General features: G+C 39.2%; 1 protein-coding gene across 8 annotated transcripts in view; it reads right to left on the bottom strand.

Moving 5' to 3' along the window:
- Positions 1-1,038: 1,038 nt before the first annotated feature.
- shank3b (SH3 and multiple ankyrin repeat domains 3b) overlaps positions 1,039-22,102 on the bottom strand; it is a 31,502-nt gene continuing 10,438 nt past the window's right edge. For 2 of the 8 annotated variants that reach the window (XM_077234918.1, XM_077234917.1), the window contains exons 6-23: positions 21,329-21,480; positions 21,037-21,204; positions 20,773-20,889; positions 19,367-19,444; positions 18,742-18,808; positions 15,024-15,276; positions 14,191-14,354; positions 13,034-13,147; positions 12,052-12,127; positions 11,672-11,754; positions 11,314-11,438; positions 10,633-10,768; positions 10,405-10,485; positions 7,327-7,463; positions 6,718-6,814; positions 4,671-6,546; positions 4,430-4,475; positions 1,039-3,793 (exon numbers count right to left, since the gene is read on the bottom strand). In XM_077234918.1, the coding sequence (XP_077091033.1) occupies positions 4,442-4,475; positions 4,671-6,546; positions 6,718-6,814; positions 7,327-7,463; positions 10,405-10,485; positions 10,633-10,768; positions 11,314-11,438; positions 11,672-11,754; positions 12,052-12,127; positions 13,034-13,147; positions 14,191-14,354; positions 15,024-15,276; positions 18,742-18,808; positions 19,367-19,444; positions 20,773-20,889; positions 21,037-21,204; positions 21,329-21,480 (3,758 nt within the window). In that variant the 3' untranslated portion in view covers positions 1,039-3,793; positions 4,430-4,441. Of the gene's footprint in view, positions 3,794-4,425; positions 4,476-4,670; positions 6,547-6,717; positions 6,815-7,326; positions 7,464-7,881; positions 7,903-10,404; positions 10,486-10,632; positions 10,769-11,313; positions 11,439-11,671; positions 11,755-12,051; positions 12,128-13,033; positions 13,148-14,190; positions 14,355-15,023; positions 15,277-18,741; positions 18,809-19,366; positions 19,445-20,772; positions 20,890-21,036; positions 21,205-21,328; positions 21,481-22,102 lie in introns of all 8 variants that reach the window. The other 6 variants (XM_077234914.1, XM_077234913.1, XM_077234912.1 and 3 more) reach the window with 5 other exon arrangements.

Here is a 22,102-nt window from a genome sequence, read left to right as displayed (position 1 = left end):
GGAATATTAAACTAACCATGTTTCTAACAATTAACCTTATCTAACATAGCCTACTAACACTTTGAAACACCATGTACTAAAACATTCTGTTCTGTGTTCTTGAATGTTGTTGGCCTAACTTATGTTTCCATACCCCTGTTGAGTGTAAAAAATAACATGGGAAATGAAACTAGACAGATGACTGATTAGAACCTTGAGATCAACAATGAAGTTAATCATTAAAACAAAGTTTGCTTTAACTAGTAACAGAAAGGTTTGCATATGAAGAAAACAATCAAATTCATGTCATTTTGCCATACCTCCCTATTCTATAAAAACTGTTGTATCCGTGTTAACTGGTGGGATTCTCAATGGAATTTGTCTGAGATCCTCCGGCCTAGCTTTTAAGCTTCTTCTTGGGAGAGATGCTCTGAGAACTGCTTGAGTAACTTACTCTCCCAGCCGTGATTAAAGCATTTAAAGGATATTTGCTGAAGTCTGTTTGTCGATTATTCCTGCGCAGGAAATAAGCTAGTGGAACAAGTTATTTAGCGAAACACTTGAGACCTACCAAGTGATAGTGTGGAGCGTGATAGGAACACTGCAGACCACTGCAGATTTGTGTCAATATCCAGCCCTATAATCATTTAAGACATGCAGGCTGGACTATCGCTGAATATTGATAATTACATAACATCTTTCCATGTAGTTCTTTAATTTTTTATATTTACTCTGATTTCTCAATTATGTAACGTTTTAACCTTTGGTGTCTCTGCAGTATTGGATTTAATGTACTCTCAGTATATAAGCACTATTACAGAAACTTGCATTTTCTTTCGTGATTGGTATTCAACATAGCAAGTGTTTAGAATTAATTAGTAGAATTTAGACATCTGTTCTTATAATAGGCAAATTTTCTATTTTTATACATTTAATTTGGCTCACAAAAAATATTTAAAAAAAAGTGGAAAATGTGTTTGGATACATTCTAGAGTTCTAAAAAGTATAGAGGAAAAAATCCGACCCTCATCTTTTGCTCCACAGAAGAATGATGTATTATTTCATTAATCCCCACAGCCTGAGAAATGATCTTTAATAACAGACAAGTCAAATTATATTTTTTGGGTACATTTTCTCATTTTAAAGCAAACATTTCCAAAACTTGATCCTCAAATCACTTCATCCAACAAAGAATACAAAAAAGGTGTCAACAATAGGAGAGAGAGCTCCTGAAAGTAGTAAACTAAAAGAACATGGCTGCTGTAATTAATTACATAATTGTCTTTGAGAGTGTAAGTGAGTGAGGATCGGAAGAGAGGGAGAAGGACAGGGACAGATGAGGGAAGTACAGTAATATTTTATGCAGATGGCTTATAAACAGTAGCACCCACATCTTTGTGCAAATTGACCAACCGGAGGAGAGACAAGTGTGAGGATTTTTCCCCTCTGTTGGCAGAGTTTAACTAGTTAAATGTGTAAACCACAGCAACGCTTACTGTTCCATCTTATCAAACACAATAAACCAGTCAAGCCAGTTACCAGATAATTTTGACACAATATAATCTCAAAATTTGCTTGATTATATGACAATCTTGGGTATTGAGAAAAATAATTCTATATTCACAGTAGATATGCTTGTATTCAGATTACTTTTAGTAATTTGGTCACACCTGTTTGCACAAATGGGGTCATTAAGGGTCAGGGCCACACTGGTGTTTAAGGCCCGTAAGCATGAGGCATGTGCCACATTATTACTTTAAGTTGTAGACTTTCCTATAACTGGGGATCAGACAAATTCGCCAGTCTGCATTGAAACAGATTTTTAATAACACTGTTTAATTTGTCTGTTAAAAGCCCTTAGGTAGCATATTTTGCTTGTAATGTTCTAAACTGAAAGCCTCGATAAGAATTAAATCCCATATGAGTAATTCCACAATACGTAACCAAATAGACCATGTCAAAGAAATGTTGTTACGTCTTAAATTCACAAATTGATCAGCATGAAATGATAAACTGATTATTATTAGTTATCAGATACAAAAGGTAACAAATAAATGTATACCTAAATCCCCTGGTATTTCAAATCCTCTGTTTAAACAAAACAGTCATTCTACATACAGACTTACCGAGCATTTATTCATAATAGACAAAAAATGTCCGCCCGTAATTAAGTTCTTAAATAACTTACCATGAACTAGTCCAAAGATTATGTTTATAACTCACAAATCACAAGTTATACCATGGGGGAAAAAAGAGTAACTGTGTTTGTGCTTGGGTATTGGTTGATTGACAAATAAAATAACAAATATAAAGTAAGACCAAATATGACACAATCTCACAGGGTATAAGACAAGTATATCTCACCTTATTCTCATACATTCTTTTTTGAATATATACTGTATATAACTCCATATATATCATATACATATAAAATTGAATGTACTGATTGAAAATATCTATCTTTAACAAATTTTAGATGGCGGCAGTATTACCTCAAGGCCACACTTGTATTGTATTGGGAGAAGTTTTTTTTCCCTCCTGGTTTAGGGCAGATTGTCAGATCCTTTCTTACTTGGACATGTTGCATTCACATGCCAAGTCCAGTTGCTGCAGTGCATCTTACAATCACCATTAACATGGCTATCTACTGTTGAGTTGTAAAATGGTCTGTGAACATACTGTAAATTCTGGGCACTTGGAAGCATTGGTATAGTTTACAGGAGAGGTTTAAACTCTTCTATTTTCTTTTATACCCAAGTTGACACTGCTTTCTAAAATTCAGAAGTCTCTCTCCTGGAAGCAGGAAATGCACACAATTGCAGATGGTGAAGATATTCCTATGTTAATGTGAGAGCAGTCAGTGGGATTTGCCACACCTTCCTCATCATCATTTGACTGTAAAACATGGCATGAGAAGGAAATGGCTGCTTGCTGGCTATATCATTTGTTATTGTGCAGAAGACCCATTTGAAATATGGCCAGTTCAACCTGTAGCTGAAAATAGTTGATATTGCGCAGTAGGTCCACACTCCTGTCCAGCATGTTTTTTTTTACTCTTAGTAGGTGGCAAACTAGTGAAGAAACATGATAGATTTTGTGGGTGTTAAATCAGGGGTAAAATCTATATTATGTAAGGGCTGTGCAATGCTAAAAAAAGTGGGTTGGAATCTATGGTTTTAGACTTTGGAACAAGTTAAATTATTAAATTATTTTATGATAGAACTATATCCTGCATTTGGACTCTCTTCAACTCTCTAGCAACTGCTTCAGTGCACGTTCGATGTTCATTCGGTGTCCCACCCGCGTCACCCCTAATTCGGCCAGATCGTCCTTGGTCAGGGCAGGCAGGTGGGCGCCTTCAATCTCGTGCTCCAAAAAGCGGGCTCGATGTTCCCCTAATCCCACGCTCTCTAGCCACTCTCCCACATCATACTTACTCCACAGGCTTAGGGGGCGCTGTCTGAATGGTCGCAGGGCCAGGAGAGGGGCTCCCAGTACCGGTGAGGGGCAGGGGGAGGCGCATGGTGAGGGGGATGGAGAACGGCTGCGGGCTCGAGCGCTGGCGCTCCTCATGACAAAACGCACCTCCTTGGGCTCCTGGGGCAAACTTAGGCTAGAAGACTTGAGTATAGTGTGATGGTGGTGATGTGGGCCGAATGTACGGACAGGCCCCAATGGTTCACTCCGTTCAGGGGTGGCTCCAGGGCTTGGAGTCCTACGGGTCACTGGGTATCGGCTGCCAGGCCGGATTGTGAAGGTGGTGCCGTAACTCCTCTGAGAGATGGTGTGAAGCTCCCCTAAACTACTAAAGAGTCTAAGAGAGAGAGTGAAAAAATGAAGACAAATAAGAGAGAGGAAGATGTAGCTTAAGCAAAAAAGTAAACAAAGGAAGAGTTTTAACTGCAGTACTTTTTGGGAAACTTCTGGGATGCTAATGTGAGCGAAAAGGAAAGTGGATCCAATGCTGTATAAGTATTTGGGGTTTGTGAAAGTTTAAATAGTGCAAAGCATGCAGTGAGAACTTAATGCAATAAAATGACAGTTAGAGCAGTTAATATAAAACTGGAGTCCTCAGAAAGGGTATAAAGAATTGGTGCATTAGCATATCACAGTATTTCCACCACAGCATGCTTTTGGTATTCATTTTGTAAACATCCAAACTTGCTGCAATAAACTTACCACAACCAATGCAGCAATATAAACTAAATGTAGATTTAACATTAGTTTCATTTAATTTTTATTAAAAAGCAATTTGATTTCCCCTCAGTGGTACACTGAAAATTCCAGTTTCGTTGCGCAAAGACAGACAGAAGCTGAAATGCCTCAGTTACTGCATAATGAACTACCATAAGCCTTTAAGACAAGCCCATAGTAGCATTTGCAGCTTGATTAACGGCTGCAGTAAGGGGTTTAGTGAAAGTTAGTTAGACAAGGAGTTGTTTTTACCCACAGAGCTAAAAACCTACGATTTACTCTCTCCTCCAATCTCCTCACATCTGCAAGGACATACAGACACACACACACACATGTGTGTTATGGAAAGGCAGTCTAACCAGGTGTGTGTCTAAGGGTGTCAAAAATCAAGTGGGTGTATTGCTAAATTATATTGAAAGTTGTGCTGTGTTTCATGCAGGTGTGCAGAATGTGTTGCTGTTGTTATGTTGGTACAAAATTTAACAGGTCTTTCCTACCTGGCACCTCCCACAGGTGATCTCCTGCCAGGGTCAAGTGGTGCTCCCATTGGTGGCTCCTCCCCCAGTGAATGAGAGTCTTTGCCTAGCAACTCTGCTCCCATAGCAGCAGGCCGACTTTCATCTGACCCACTCATCTGGGCCCGGGGCTCCTCCCCCCAGAGTTTGGAGCGTCTTTGGAATAGGTAGCGTGGACGGCTAGGGCCTGTGCTGGGTGGGTGTGGAAGCAACTCACTGTCTGATGACTGTTTAAGCAGTGGGTCCCTGAGATGAGCGGGGCGACCACGCCCCACCCCACAACGTGGTTTGCTTGCATGAGCGGAGTCTGTGCTCTCTGAAGACAAAGTGGACATGCTGGAGACTGTGGAAACAGTACTGGTGGTCTCCATATGTGGGTCTTCAACCCCAGAGTCTGCCGTCGAATCGCTTGCTTTCCCAGAGGAGGTCTTGGCAATGGATGGCCGTGATCCGCTAGATGAAATGCTTAGAGTGGCTTTGGGTGTTTCTTTAATTAGAAGGCCATTGGCAAAGGGTTGAGGGGGTGGCACGAGGCCTATCTTCCGAAGCTCCTCTCTGGTTTCCTCATCACTAGATGACAGCAACGCAGGTGGAAGTGTCACCGTGTATGGCTCTGCTTCCTCCTCTGAGCTCATTGTCAGACTCCGAGCAGTCAGATTTGAGAGGGTAGGGGCAGGGGAAGGTAGAGTGGGTGGGACTGCCGGTGGGGTATGTTCTGTATCCATCAGTGCAGGTTGAACACCTTGCACGCTGGGTGTGGCAAGTGCCTCTTCCAGGCTTCGTCCAGACCCAGGGCTACCGCTAGTCACTTGGCTTGCTGTTTCTGTGATGCTGACCGGTTCGTCTCTCCAGGAATTAGATGGAGGAGCCTCGAGAGGAGCAGGTGGTGTCGCTCCTCCTTCTGTCTCGGGTCTTTCTACTGCTCGGCCTTGAGTGGGTGAAGGTGTAGGCGAAGGTGTGGGAGTGGGTGTATTCCGGCCACTAAGGGCACGTTCTCGTGCAGCCAGTGCAAGTGCTAAAGGTGAGGAAGGATCCAGTGGTCGACCTGTTAGAGGGTGTATAAAAGTGGTGCCCCCTGGTGGTGGGCCAGGGGAGAGCATTGGTGCCGGTGGAGGCAACTCAGCCAACTCATCCACTGAGTGGGACTGAGAAAGCAATGGGGTTGTCTGCGGCTCTGTTGCGCCCCCTTCTACAGATAGGAAAACACTGGGTCTGCGTCGGGCCCCAGGAGGTATGATTCTAGCTCGCTCCGAGAGAACCTGCTGTTGGAACTGCTCCGCTCGGCTGCTGTGGGGAATCCGTAACCCTCCCAAAGGAGAAGGGTCTCTACTAGTCTGAGCAGCAGCTCCCTCCTCAACTGGTCCTTGTTTGACTAGTGGGCTTTTTCTACGCTGGGGCTTGGTAGGAGTATAGACAGCACTTAGACGACCTACGTTAGCATACGGATTCTCTACAGGTGGTCCACGCCTACGACCACGTTCAGGAGGAACCGCACCAGAGGTAGGCGTTTGAGGTCTTGCAATAGGGGCAGGCTCCACTGGCAAATGGGCGGTGTCCTGAAGAATGATCATGGAGCGTGTTTTTCGCTGGCGGTCTGTCGTGACTGGGCCATGGATTTTGGGCTCTGCTCCCGGGCGGAAGCTTGAACGACTCTGGTTGGCAGCGCGAGAAGGGGGAGGAGGTGGAAGAAAGGATGGAGGTGGGCCTGAATCAAGAAAGTAGGGAGTTGGAGGTGGTGGAGGGGCTGTCTGTGGAGGTGGTGGAATACTATCTTGTCTAAAGCTGTCGGTCATTGAGGAGCTTCTTGGAAAGCGATGCTCTCCAATCAGGGCCGCGATTCTCTCATCTTCAGGGGCACCTATAAAACAATTCTCTGTGAGACAGTGGCTGTATTGTTTAGAACAAAGATCAGAACTCTGGTGATCAATAGCTCTTTTTATGTTGGTGTATCATTAGTTTACATTTATGAAAAGGAAAAATGTGTAAGATTGTTTGTATTTGTGTATGTACATCCCAAATGACACATTACCAAATGACTTGGTTCTTGACATTCCCCGAGGCAGCTGCATGTGACTTTTGTCCACAGCCAAGGATACTGCACTTATACCCTGCCTCTCTAACAGAGACTACACACAAAAACAAAAACAATACATGGTCAAATATTGGCCAGAATACAGTTACTGTCAGAACAACAAACAAATCACAGTTTCTGATTAATCAGCTATCAAAGAAATAAACAGAAAATGCCATCACTGCAAATTAATTTTTTCTAACCTAAAGACAATATGCATTATAAGCAAAAACTGATCGCCAGCCAAATCTTTACTGACACAATTTGGCTACTGTGCTACAGTGGTGATGTGTACCATCTGTTGCAAACTATGCATAGTATGTCAGAAATTACCTCTTGTCATAACAAGGGCTCTTGTTCTCGTATATTATGTTTTTTTTTAATGGTTATTATGACCTTATATTAATGGTTTTATTTTGTTTATAGAATATTTTATATAATTTTAAAGTATTATAATTAAAATACTTTAAGAAGGTTTTTTTTTATATTATTTTGTAATATTTATGTATATATAAACCAACTAGACTTTGTATTTTTAAATGGTGTATGTTTGTGTTTTAGACTCACACTGATCTCAGCCTGTGTTATGCGGCGACTTATCGGTCTCTGTTTCACAGTGGCTGCTCTGGTGTCTACATCTGCAGGGCGTGGCCTCATCACTACAACCGGTTCTTTGGGCGAACTCAACATCTCATCCAACTTCTCTGTGAAGGATACACACAGATGCACACACATACGGAAACACTTAATACACATTCCTGACCAGTATTCTGGTCCTTCCTCTGATCAAATCACAGAAGGCCAAACACAATCAATAACTGCCTCATAAAATACACATATCCCATGTGTATAATATACATAGTCTGAACTGAAGGAAAGCTAAAACAAATATACACTCACAAATACATCACAAAACACATACATAACAGCTTAGCTAGTTTGTCAACAATCCACAAAAAGAAAAACAAACATATACACTTCGACTTTACAATTTTTTGCAGTCACAGGCAACAACACACAAGCTAAAAAAGGTTAGATAAATCCATTCATGACATCTCATGCTAATCAGCATATAGAACCAGTAAATGACATCATCAACGTGAGACTGGTTTCATATCTTACCTCCCCTCCTTCTCCTTGACGCTTGTGGGCAAGAAGGACAAATCTATAGTTCCTGATTTAGCTCATAGATGTGTGCATTAGATGGTCACTTTTCATTAGCAATGAATGAACAAAGCTATTACTGCACAATCATTCACACTCCCTTTTCATTGCTGTATCATTTTCACAGAAAGAAAAAACATTAATTTGAATACATTTCTCCGTTAGTGTTCCTGGAAAAAAAGAGGATTTGACCCAACTTGTGCCATGCCCTCAAAGATAATGATAGCATCTATTTGAACTTATCTGAGACCAAGCATAATGCAAGGATGTGTATGCATCCATGCTTGTTTGTATGTATGAGCAGAGGTGGGCACAAATACATCAAAAACTATTTTGTTACAAAATACAAATACTGGCTCATGAAATGTAACAAAATAAAATACAAAATACTGATGTGAAAAATGTATTTAAATAAAATACAAGTAATTAGTATTTTGAAAATACAAAAATACTCCCACAATAATCTTAAGTCTTTTTTTGTATTACTGAAAGGTCAATAAAACAAATAGTAGCAATAACACAAATAAGATAAATGTGTAAATTCAAAATGGCGAAGTAGCAAAATAAAAAAGTATGGGAATTTCACTAAATCTCTACGGGGCCTGAAATAGCTCCCTCTGACGTAAATGGCATGTATAGCTAAGTTCACATCAATGGTGTGGTAGTTTTATACAAAATCAATATCAATATTTCTCATATGTAATACGTTTATTGTGAACGCTTGCTTAATTAGCATGGAGATTTCAGTGGAGTTACGACAGATGCACTGTTTCATAATAAGTAGGGCATATGATGTCCTTTTATGAATGACAACACATGCATTGATCTCATAAGGCACAATTATTTTCTCTATAATGCCATTCAGTGTGCAATATGTGTGTGTGTAGACTGTATATTTTTCACAAAACACTTTACCTTAAAGGTGCTGTCAGCGATTTCAGGCCCAAAAAAGGCCGAAACATAAATTATCACATTCATCTAATTTTTCCTAGGGGGAAATCACCGACAGGGTGTTGTGAGGTTTTGCTCCGACTTCGCGTGCAGCCGTGCACGAGTGCAAAACCTCACAACACCCTGTCGGTGATTGGTTGGAACCAGTGATGCGCGGGTCAATGTATAAACAAACCGCACCCGACCAACGTTTTCAACTAACCTGCCCGCAACTCGGACCGCAAAAAAAAGAAAGGAAAATATTGTACCCGACCCGCATTTTTTAAAAGTAGTAAATGCTCACCGTAGCGTCATTGGGCCATAGACGTATAGGAACTTGGGGTGCGGGGGAGTGTGGCCGCTTTTGGAAAAGTGTGAAAGCCCTTAGGAGCGCAAACTGTTCTTTTTCTGAATGCTGCATGATATAGCCTAGTGTTATGTAATAAAGGCTAGATTTATTCATTTTATTTCGTTTCATTTTCTTAAAAATTAAGATGCTGCATGTGTTTATCAAGTCTAATCTAAGTGTGCGTCTCCCCCCAGACTTTCCCAACAAAAATCCCGCCCCCTCTCAGAAAATACACTGACATTACTGAGCTATATGCGTTTAAAAGTAGCCTATTAAAATGGTACAATGGCATTGCTCAGTTCAACGTGTTGGGAAATCGGGCATTCTACGTCAGCATTTATTCAAAAGTTAATAATGCTCAACATTCAAAAGGTAAATAAGGATTTCCCACTTGTATTAGAAGGCAGCTCGTGCGTCATCTTCGCGCCAGTTATTCAGTCAATAAAGTATAAGTTAGGCCTATGTATTTCATAGAAAATTGTGTCAAGTAGGCCTACTATATAAATTACAAAGGTTTAATTGGCATTTATATTTTTTATATTTCAAACGACCCGACCGACCGCGACCCGAATATCATTAAAAATATTTTTGGATGACTCGTAACCGTAGGCACCCGCTCATTTTGGATCAACCCGCGCATCACTGGTTGGAACACTGTTTGTTTAGGTTTTGGTGGTTGGTGAAACCCATTGTTTTTGTGTGCAGCTCTCAGAGCCTAGACGCGGTTTTTGGACAGCATGCTAATGGGGCGAGCAGCTACCGGATCGCTAGGAAAAATTAGATGAATGTGATCATTTATGTTTCGGCTTTTTTTGGGCCTGAAATCGCTGATAGCACCTTTAATGCCATTTTTAAGAGGAGCAGCGCCACTTCTTCTCCTGTGTTCAAAACTCATTCACTTCTTGGAGGGAGCCCGGTCTACAGTGTGTCACGTGATTTTCGTGCATCTAACCTGGACATTGCCATTGCTAACATCAGACCGAAAATATGGCAAAATCATTTACTATGGTGATTTTTCTTAAGTATTTAAGTATTTGAAATACTCAAATACACTCCCTCAAAATATTTTGTTACAAACTACATTTTATTTTTTCCACACCTGCAAAATACAAATTACAAAATACACTAAAGTAATTAAATACGTATTTAAAATATATTTAATTGAAATACTGCCCATGTCTGTGTATGAGCATCTGTCTTACCCAGCTCCTCCAGTTCTGCAGTCATGCTTTTTGAGCGGAGAGTCAGGCTGGTGCTTGGGTCTCTCTTGGGAGGTGGCGGGGCTAATTAATTATAAGGAGGCACAGGAAATGCAATATCTAAATTAGCATTTTGCAGCATTCCCTCATTTTCTTGAAATTCTTAAAGTCCAGTCAAATAAAAATAAAAATGCATGGTGTGCATATATGAAGTGAGTTGAGGATAAAAACCTTTCTTGCGGACAACTTCTCCAGTGTCAGGTTTACGTGTGACAGAAACCACCTTCATTACTAGCCGACTTCCACCTTGCCGAATCAGTGATACCACCTGCCTATGTCCCACCTTTACTACACTCACCCCATTTACCTGACAGATATAGGGAGAAATAGAGAGAGAGATGTAACACACAACCTGTAGAAACCCAGCAGATAAATTACTTTATTAAATGACATTATTAATCCATGCATATGTTTAATTTTTTTAACAACTTTTTGACAGACTTTTCTCTGGTGACGTGTGCTGGACTTCTCCAATCATTTAGGGTAAGTTTACACAACAACAATGTACTAAAAACAGAAAAGTTTTTCCTTTTTTAGTTGAAAATGGTTCCATGTAAATGCCCCCTTAAGCAGCTTAAACTCCGCCCCTTTCTTACAATTAGCCTCTGACTCACATTTAGACCTGTCTCTTTCCAATCAACAACCAGTAAATAGATCCATATCCCCACTGTTTTTCCATAAGGGGAACACTCACATGCACTGATGTAAACTGTAAGTAACATTAATTAAATTACAATAAATATTACCATAATCAGTTAATTCACTGCTTTGGCACATAACACTCTCAAGTTTCTTTCTGTAGTGGTGAAATAGCCCTTTTTAAGTGTAAAAATCCAAAGTTTTATTTTATACCTCTATGAGGAAATCCCCCGTCCTTAACCCTGCCCTCCATGCCACCCCCTCCAGGTCCACTGACTCCAGGTATTGCAGGGCAGGAAAAGCAGGAGTAGGCGTGAACTCTTCTATGGGCGTTTCAGCTAATAAGAGAAAGCTAATTATTGCATCTGTATGTGAATTTTGTTCATGCTCACGCGTGTGTGTGTGTGTGTGTGTGTGTGTGTGTGTGTGTGTGTGTGTGTGTGTGTGTGTGTGTGTGTGTGTGTGTGTGTGTGTGTGTGTGTGTGTGTGTGTGTGTGTGTGTGTGTGTGTGTGTGTGTGTGTGTGTGTGTGTGTGTGTGTGTGTGTGTGTGTGTGTGTGTGTGTTTCAGACCTTTAGCTCCCCGAAGCACAAAACCGAATCCTTCGCTGTCTCTCTTCTGCAAAGTTGCACTTTTTTCTTCTATAACATAATCACTGTGGATTTACAGAAATCAATAGTTAGATGTGCTGCCCTGCCAGAATTCACAGATTCCTCCTCCAATACCCATAATCCCCATCACTGGCACCATGTTTAAGTAAATCAGGATAAAGGACAGAGAAAGGCATTGGTTGGAAAAGGAGATTACCATACTACTCATTCTATTTCTGCAGTATGTATACTGTGCTATAGTACGATGATGCCTAAAACACCCAGATGATCTACTGCATATGGAAAATGTGCAGTATACAGCATAAATAATATGCATTATATACTGTGTAGTGTATATATACCTGTAAGAGGTATAGTTGTCATAGGAGCCAACAGTGTAGTGCCTAAAAAGTCTCTTGGTTCGATCCTCTCTTGTCTCTGAGAAACAGAAGAGTGGCCACATCAATAACATTATTTGAAGATTATAATGCAGTCTTCTTTAAAATGATGCTTTTGTGCAGACTCTGATTGCAGCTCTCTCTCTCTCTCTCTCTCTCTCTCTCTCTCTCTCTCTCTCTCTCTCTCTCTCTCTCTCTCTCTCTCTCTCTCTATTACATTTTTAATAAAAATTGTTTAGTATGTTTATTTAGCATTTTGAATTACAAAGACATTGACGGGTCCTCATAATGTAGGGGGCGTGGCCTGAACCCTGAATACACACTAGAATATAAGGACTTCTGGGTCTTCAAAATGTAGTACAAACTACACAGACAGACAGACAGACAGAGAGAGAGAGAGAGAGAGAGAGAGAGAGAGAGAAGAGTGACAGAACAGAAGAGTGGCCACATCAATAACATTATTTGAACATTATAATGCAGACTTCTTTAAAATTATGCATTTGTCTAGACTCTGATTGCATCTCTCTCTCTCTCTCTCTCTCTCTCTCTCTCTCTCTCTCTCTCTCTCTCTCTCTCTCTCTCTCTCTCTCGCTCTCTCTCTCTCTCTCTGTCTGTCTGTCTGTCTGTCTGTCTGTCTGTCTGTCTGTCTGTGTAGTTTGTACTACATTTTGAAGACCCAGAAGTCCTTATATTCTAGTGTGTATTCAGGGTTCAGGCCACGCCCCCTACATTATGAGGACCCGTCAATGTCTTTGTAATTAAAAATGCTAAATAAACATACTAAACAATTTTTATTAAAAATGTAATAATGGGAAAAGGTTTCTGTGATGGGTAGGTTCAAGGTTAGGGGCTAGAAAATGTCATTAGCTCAGTATAAAAACCATCATGCCTACGGAATGTCCTCATAATAATAGATGTTCAAATGTGTGCGTGTGTGTGTACTGACCAAGTCTTGGGTCATACTGTCTCATCTGGACTTCCTCTACACAGTGAGCAGGAAACCAGCCAGTTCGTCCTTTAACAGAGCCTTCCCAGAATCCTCCTTCACCTATGCTCAGCACTGGTGAAGGCAAGTAAAAATAAAAATATTTCATATATAGGTGTTTCTTCAACTGCGGGCACTTTTAGTCCCAGATTTTAAAACGTTTAAAAAAAAAAGTTATTTGCTATCGTTTTTCATTTTTATTTAGTTATTTGAAGATCACATTAAAGTTTTAACCAAGCATTCACTATTAGTTTGTTACTTTTAAAAAGTCTTTATGTATAAATATGTGTTTATCCTTGTTCCAAACCCAGACATCATAATTCTAATCTGGAAAAAAATCAATAAAAATTAGATTTTATAACTTTATGAGTGAAAGTATATATAGAGAAGAGTGAAATAATTATAAACCATGACATATCAATTTTTACACAAATTACATTTGTCCCTCAGTTTCTTTCCTCAAAAGTTTGTACTTATTTACCAAGGAGACAACAGTGAAGGACGTGGCTGAGATAAAATATGAGAGATGTGAAAACATCATTTCCAGCCAATGCATAATTTTGTAAAATTATTTATTTGTGTATTTAGGATAAACAAAGTTGTAGTTATGAAATCAGCCTTTGCAAGACAGTCAGCCATTTTATTCCAAAAATGTTCATGATGGTTCAAGAGGGGGAAAAAGGACCTGTAACGCATGTACTGTATACTGTAAAAAAAAAAGTTGCTGCCTTAAATTTTAAGTACAATTAACTTGGATATTTAAGTAATTTCAACTTTAATTACATTAAACTGACTTAAAAAAATTAGTTGAATCTTGTTTAACATAAAGTTGAAGTTGAGTTGCTTAACTTATTTTGTTTGTTATAATTGATGTTAAGACAATGCAAAAACATATGTTGTCATAACTTATTGATCATATATTTTTTTTTACAGTGTATATTCAACATTGTGAGTAAACAAATTTAATAGACTGGAGAATTTTGTTTCATTTCTAAAAGTCCGCCGGACCAAAAGTGCACTTAGTTGAAGAAACACTCCTATTCAGAATGACACAGATCATAGCAACCTTCAGCATAAAAGTGTGATCTTTTTGCTGCATCCCACACAGAGCTACTGACCTTTGACCCTCTCTCCTCGGTTGAGTGTGATCTCACCCTCGCCCTGTGGCGAATGAGAACTAACGGCGATGAAGGTTCGGCCGGGCACCGCACTGTACAGTCGCCGCTTGGGCCCTCGAGACACGGCAGGAGGACTCGGCTCTCTCTGTACGGGACTTCCAGGACTGCAGTATGCAAACGTATGTCCAAAAGTGATTAACAACCAGCTCTGAGGTCAATATCCTCTTTTATGTCAGGTTATTAAACAAAACTTTTATTAATTACCATATTATTATTATTTTATTTTTATTATTCATATTACAATTATAATATCCATACGTTACATTAATGTAAACTTGACATAATTACGATCAGATTAGCAATAGTTTTTCTAAACTTATAAAATCAATCAATCAATCAAAATATAAATAATATTTAAAAAATATATTCTTAAAAGCTTATTTTTATTTTGAAAGTGACATTAAAGGGTTAGTTCACCCAAAAATGAAAATTCCGTCATCATTTACAGATGATGTCGTTCCAAACCCGTAAGACTTGCATTCATCTTCCGAACACAAATAAAGATCTTTTTACTGAAATCTGAGAGCTTTCTGTGCCTCCATTGACAGCTATGCAACAACCACTTACAAGCCCCAGAAAGGTAGTGAAGACATCATTCAAGTAATCCATATGACAGAATTTTCATTTTTGGGCTAGCCTACCCTTTAAAATCAACAACACTTTTATGGAAAAGAGCAGCGTGGGCATTTAGCTAAATATCTCACTTTGTGTTCAATAGAAAAAAAACATATTGGTTTGGAGAAACATTTCTTTAATCAAGGCTGACTCCACACCTGAGGTGTCCTCCTGAGCGGGTGTGTCTCCTGAGGCTGCGTGTGTGTGTGTGAGCAGTCTGGGGGCTGCGCTGGGACGACCCGGTGTCGTCGGGCTCCAGGGGGGGCAGGCTGCGAAGGGAGGGGGCCGGAGAGGGAGCTGGCAGACTCTCATCTAGAGCGTTATCACTGGCCGATCGCATTAGAGAGCGACGTGGGGATATGCAGACCACACGCCGCCGAGACGAATAAGAAGGAGTCTCCCTGAAAGGCACTTTTACAGGAAAACAGCGGCATGTAAATAGTTATGCATTCTTCCTAAAAAAACATAGAGCCTACTCACATCTATATTGCTATATTTTGAGAAATCTCCATGCTTATAATATAAAACCATGTAAATTTGTGGAAGATATCAGACATGCACATAACAAAAGATTAACAACGCACAAATCACTTATGGAAAAGGAAATAATAAGTATTTTGTACTGTAACACAATTTGGCTCATACCACTGCAGATTACATTTATTAAAGTGCACTTTTATTTTTTTATATATTTACATACAAGGCCGTAACCACCATTAGAAATGGCCCAATTGCGGGTTAGGATGACAAAAAGTTTGAAAAGTTACATTTTAAGGCTGGTCTGTCTCAGCAGTCAAACAGCTCTGATCAATGTCAACATGATCGCGATGGCCAATCAAATCAAAGAAGGCGGGGCTTACTGTTCCAGAAGACTAGTGCGAATTCCAACGCTTCGTTTGGACACTTTAGTTTTAACACTTTAGTTTTAACAGGGAAACAGTGTGTGGTAAGGTGTAAGCAGCTTAAAATTTAATATTTTACAACTGTTAGAAATTTACCAAAGAAATATTCAGCGACAGGCAGTAATATCCAATCATGTATTTCTTAAGGAAATTTTGGTGTTTTGAATTGAAAATATGCTATAATTTACATGACATGTAATTCATAACTGAATATGATGAGACAAGAAACGTTTTGTGTTTTTGACATGACACGAATAAGAGTGCATGTGTCTTGCAATTAATTACTTCACAACTACAACAATTAGACAAAGAATAACTTATTCTAATAACTATTCTTATTTATTTTTCTTTATTCCCTTAAACCCCTTAAATCCCTTAAATAAAAAATGTGCCCCCCCCCAATGTTCAATGGTTAATGCCTTGTTTACACACACACACACACACACACACACACACACACACACACACACACACACACACACACACACACACACACACACACACACACACACACACACACACACACACACTTAGATCCTTAAACCAAGAACCATTTGGAAATTGCAGTCGTTTTAATATCCAGTTTTTCTATTATCCCGTTGTGTCGGACATTTAAACTAAGCAATGTTTTGATAGAAAAAGTGTTTACAATTTTTGGGAAAAGGACACAAAAGAAAAAAACACATCTCAAATGGATCAAATGGTGTGCCGTTAAGAAAGTAGTTGCCTAAATCATCGAAAAACTGCAGTAACATCAAGTGACCCGCTAGACCAGAATGACCACTGTAATGGATTCCTGAAGAATCCTATCAGTTCTGAATGAAACCCATTTACGCCTGTCAAATGGATCAAGAGCACTCTCCAGGATACTGGAATGGATATGTCCAAGACTATCATAAAGAAAAGAACTAGCAGAACAGATTAACCTCTATCAGGCTGGGATAGAGAGGAATCACTCATTATAACCCAAAGCCTAAGAACCTCATCTGTGAACCACAGCTTAGACGCATATGGCTGCTGTTTAAGAATATATGTAATGCCTCCAATTCATTTTTATTGAAACAGAGGGAACTTATAAAAATGTATAAAAAGGACTGCCATGTCCTTGATGGTTCACGCTTTATTGACATAAATATCATACATAAAGTCAGACTTTATTAAAGAGGTCATATCACACCTAAAACATATCAAATACACAATAATTTAGTTTTCATCCCCATTTTCCACCCTCTTTCTGATCCTTATAATTAAATGAGCAGGTTTGCTACTGAACCTTTTAAGACTTGGATGTAAATATGGTAGAATAGGTTATAGGCTGTTGTTGTTTAATACTGTCCAGAAGATGCTATTATACATAAAATATTTATATGATTACACACCATTGGTTCTTAATAATGTTTGCTGCCTCCTTAAATGTCAAAGATTGTTTCTAGCCTTTAGTGATAGTTATGAAAAAGTTTCTGGTTTTTCCCTGCCTACTGTTTTTTACAAAATGCAAAAAGGTACAGTGAGTTCTTGTTTTCCCAGCATGCTCTGAGCAGCTGTGGTTGGGAACTCAAATAGAGTGGCGCAGGAGTGATGTATTATTGACGGCCAACCCGGAAAATTGCATCACCCTGGTTTCCTCGACAAAAACACAACAGGATCATTCCATTGGCTTTTGGATTATTGCAGAAATTATGGTCTGTGATTTAGCAAAAGCTTATGATTCTTTCATGTTTTGTTCATCGTGATAATCTTCGCAAATGAACATAACTTTTATGAAGTTTGAGCCGTAATTATACAAATAAAAAGCTAAACAAAATACACCATGGTCACATGACTTTGACGTCACCATCACTAAGCTTCTGAGAACTCTTTCAGTCTTCGTTTAAAAACATTTATCCTGAAAGTCATAATAGTTTACAAGAGCGTGATAAGAAACACACAAATGATTATTTGTTCAGCTGAATGTCCTTGAAAACCTCTGTAGTCCCATTTAGCCGCTTATTGAGCAACCGCCTTTTACAGGAAAAGCTTTAAAAAATAACACACAAGGGTTTTACTAATGTATTTTATATCTTTGAGTAAAACATGAAAATATCTTGAGCTTGAAACCTCTGGCATTTAAAAAAAACATTTAAAAAACGATTCAGGACGATGGAAACGGAAGTGCTACAAAAATACATCATCCCTGCACCACTATATAATATGAACTCAACTGTATTATCTGTATTATTATACCGTTTGGAAAGATGCCGTTTTAGTATACCGAATGAAATTTGATTCCTCATGATATGACCACTTTAAACAAGATCTCATTTAGTATTGAGTCAAATCAAAGCTGCAGGTGTATAGAGCCACAACCTGTGGGGTAAAAAAACACAAAAAAACACACAAAGTGGGGATTGCACTGGTGAGAATACATCATGAAGACTGGACACAGAGATCAGCACATGAAACACACTTAGATTACACATAAATTACAGATGACTCACAGATTACATCACACAGAGCATGACTGAGATTTACAAAAGAGAAACACACACAAATCATAAAGAGATTAGCCCACATATACTAGTATGACAAACAGTTTACATCACTTATTGTAAAGCGCACTGATAGAAACAATAGCCAGATCAAAATCTTGCACATTCAGACTGACTGTTTTAAATAAAAAGATATCATCCAATTATGGATTGTTTTGACGCATTGTGTGATGAAATTACTAGTTTCGTGCCGCTTCATATGATAAAACGCTCTTATGTTGTCATTTCTACTTTTATTCTGAAAGGAGCACTGTGCTGCATCCACTAGACTACATAATAAATTGTGGTTTTATCTTAAATGTTACCCAATAATGGATTTGGATTGGATTAAATGGATTTGATATAGACAGCCTAAGTTTATGTCGTGTTGTGGTGCCGAGTAAAATAGACCCAAGATTTAAGGCCTGATGTTTCAAACAGTTCAATCTGAATCCTGATCAACTCACCAACATCTGAGGTTTTATGGATCTTGATGATTTCTGCCAGGTCAAAGTTCCCTGCGATGATGGCAACCTACCAGAAAAATAATTTAACATATCAAGAGCACTTGATTTAAGGAATAGTAAAGGGAGCTATCCCATTAAAGACTGTGGGCCAGATTTACTAACAGCTTGTGCCAGCGCAAACCCTACTGTCAGGATTTACTAAAGAGATGCAGTGAAAAATTATCGTTGTACAGGCGTGGGCAGGGTTATTTTTTGCAGCTGACCTTATGGCATATACATTTGGAGTTTCCTTTTCAGACGCAAAATTTATGGGAGGAGAGTGTTTAAATGAATCATACAAGGTGGTTTACTAAGGTTTGCGCTAGTCAATTTACTGGCATTTGCGCCATTGTTTACCGCCCCAAAAAAGCATGCCTTAAACCAGACACTAATTTGCGTTGGTCATTATGGAAATGATCCGGCTTCGTCTGAGTTCTTTAATTTGTCATCAGTAGATCAGGCACAGAACTTTCCACTTCCATCTGCGCTTTTTGGGAATTGCGCTCTCATGCTAATTTTCCCTGTTGTTTAGTAAATCTGGCCCTGAGTGGTGCTGAGCCAAAACATTAGCTGAGAGACGTGGTACCTGAAATGCTGTTTGGTTGTTGTAGTTCTTGATTTCTTTATTTGCTCCTCGAAACAGGAGAACTCTAGCACAGCCTTCCTATAGATATGACAGAGGGAACATAGAAAAAGCAGCTGAGTGCAAAGGAAACAGAAGCGATTATAGCTATAACACCCTGCAAATGTGTATGTGATTTGATGCCCAGCTGAGTTTAATAACTATAAACAATTGCAGTGAAATACTAGCATACGGCCAACTGCGAAGTATGTATACTGACTACAACTATACTTTTAAAAGCATATAAAGCAGAATGAGTGTGAAAGAGTTCCTCTGAGGAAGCAAGGGAGGTAACAGTAAAACCAACAGTAAAACAAGTATTTAGAAATATAAGTATTTTTCTATAGTGATACTGTCCGATCAAGATTTAGTGGCAGGCAGTGTATTTTTTGCCTTCCTTGCGTTCATGTTTTCAATGAATGTGAAGGTAACCGTGAAATGTCACATTAGAGGAGATGGTGACTCCACATCGCTCTGATTGGCGATACCCTAATAATGCCTAATCATGTTCACAGCCGCTCTGCAAACTGTCCTGAATGGGTCGAAATGGTGGAAATGGTTGGATGAATAACAAAGTAAACAACTTACTGATTTGGACGACATCAGAAATCGGTGTCACAAAATCGGCACTATTCAGACGAAGTAAAATGTTTATTTTTGTTATGTTTATTTTTTTTAAATGGTGTAATGACTGGGGTGGGGTTCATTTAAAGGAACTGAATAATTAAAGGATTAAAAGTGATTTAAGAGAATAAATAAAAAGAAATAAGAACGGCAAAAAGTTCTATGGTTATGAAATATTCAATGTAAACTATTTGCAATAATATTTTATTGTGAAATATGCACACATTCACTCTTATTCATATGTCTAATATATATATAAAAAAAAATGTTTCTTGTCACAGCATAGCTGACATGAATCATGTAAATGATAGCATATTTTCAATTAAAAACGTCAACATTTGATCAAGTTGAGTAGTTTGGATCTCTGGATATTACTGATACCATTGAACATTTCTATTGATGTTTTTAAATATTAAATGTTTAGGTACTTGCATCTCACCACACCCTCTTTCAGTAGTAAAACTAAAGCGATGCGTTGGAATTCGCACTAGTCTTCTGTGAACAGTAAGCCCCGCCCACTTTGATTTGATTGGCCATCACAATCATGTTGACATTGATCAGAGCTTTTTGACCGCTGAGACAGAGCAGCCTAAAAATATAACTTTTTTGTCATCCTAGTAAACACAGTTATGAACCTGTAAGTGAGCATAATTTAAAAATAGTTTGCCATCCTGAACATACCCAATAATTGGAGAAAGCATAGCTGATGGCATTAAGAAGGTGTGAATATTTGTGGGTGTGTGTACCTGGTTGTAGAGGGCACACAGGTGTAGTGCTGTGTTTCCTGAGGCATTCTGAGAGCTCATCTCCGCTCCATAGAATAACAGGTGCTCAAGGTGCTGCACGTTTCCATGACGACAAGCCTAATGTACAAAAACACACACGCTCCGATCACCCACTGCTGCAGTTGTAGCAAACCATAAAAAGGGTATATTTATTCTCGCTGGAGAATGAAACTTTATGCTACCGGAGATTGTCTCTTCGTTTAACGAGAGAGTTCTGAGCTTTACCTGATGGATCTCCTGCCAGCCGTTCTCGTCGCTGTAGCCCAGCTGTGCGTGATCGTAAAGCAGCAGCTCGCAGCAGTACGGGTCTCCCCCGACCATGGCACTATGATAGAGGGGGGTGAGCCCACGACTGTCCTTATAGTCTGGAGACGCCCCCAGATCCAACAATGTCTGCGGATAGCACACGAAATATGACGGACATATGTGCACAGACTCCCAACAGCTTGCGATGAGTTGTATAAGGATGAGTCTTTCTTTGGATTGTGCGTGTGGGAGGGAAAGTGCATCAACTCACAGTCAATGCTACATGGTTGTGCGTTTGGACCGCTTTGTGCATGGCCGTCAGGCCATCTCTGGTTCTGAAGTCCAGATGGGCTCCTCCGCTCCTCAACACCTTAATCAGTTCAGCACAAGTGTCCAGCTGGGCCCCGAGAGTGAGAGGAGATTCTGGAAACATCACACATGCGGAGATGATTAAAAATGCTAAATGTCACATCCATTTCAGCGAATATATAATTAGTTAATTTTGTCGACTATCCTTGGCTGATTAGCATTGTACTTAATTTACATTCATTAAAGAAGCCTAAATGCTAATCAAGACAGACTTTAAAGGAATAAAATACAATTTTTGCCATGCTTTACTTATGTTGTTCCGACCCTGTATTATTTTGTGTATTTTATGAAACCCAAAATAAGATGTTTGGCAGAAGTTGCTCTTTTACATAAAATGAAAGTAGATTGTGATTTATTTCTCTAAGCTCCATTCAAATCTTTCCCCGCCACTGACGGATTTTTCCGGCTTTCCGTGTTTTCACTGTTCTACGGTAGGGCGGTATGCGCTATTTCACATCTTCTGAAAGAGTGGAGAATCTCTGGGTCAAAACACAGGTGAAAAAGAAGCGATAAAACATTGCTTACGCACGTCATAGTTTGAAAAACAACACGATTTTCTCAGCTTTTTGTTCAAAATTTTGCTTTTTTTATGAAACTTGCCCAGATTCAAGTGTTGATAATAATAAAATGCATTAAGCTACAATAAAAGTTTTTTTTTTTTTTTTTAAATCAAAGG

Source organism: Siphateles boraxobius, unplaced genomic scaffold (genome assembly GCF_051911475.1).
Source record: "Siphateles boraxobius isolate OS27281-9 unplaced genomic scaffold, OSU_SipBor_1 19, whole genome shotgun sequence".
Lineage (NCBI taxonomy): Eukaryota > Metazoa > Chordata > Actinopteri > Cypriniformes > Leuciscidae > Siphateles > Siphateles boraxobius.
Note: the sequence above shows the minus strand (reverse complement) of the source record. Positions and strands in the feature narration are given on the sequence as shown.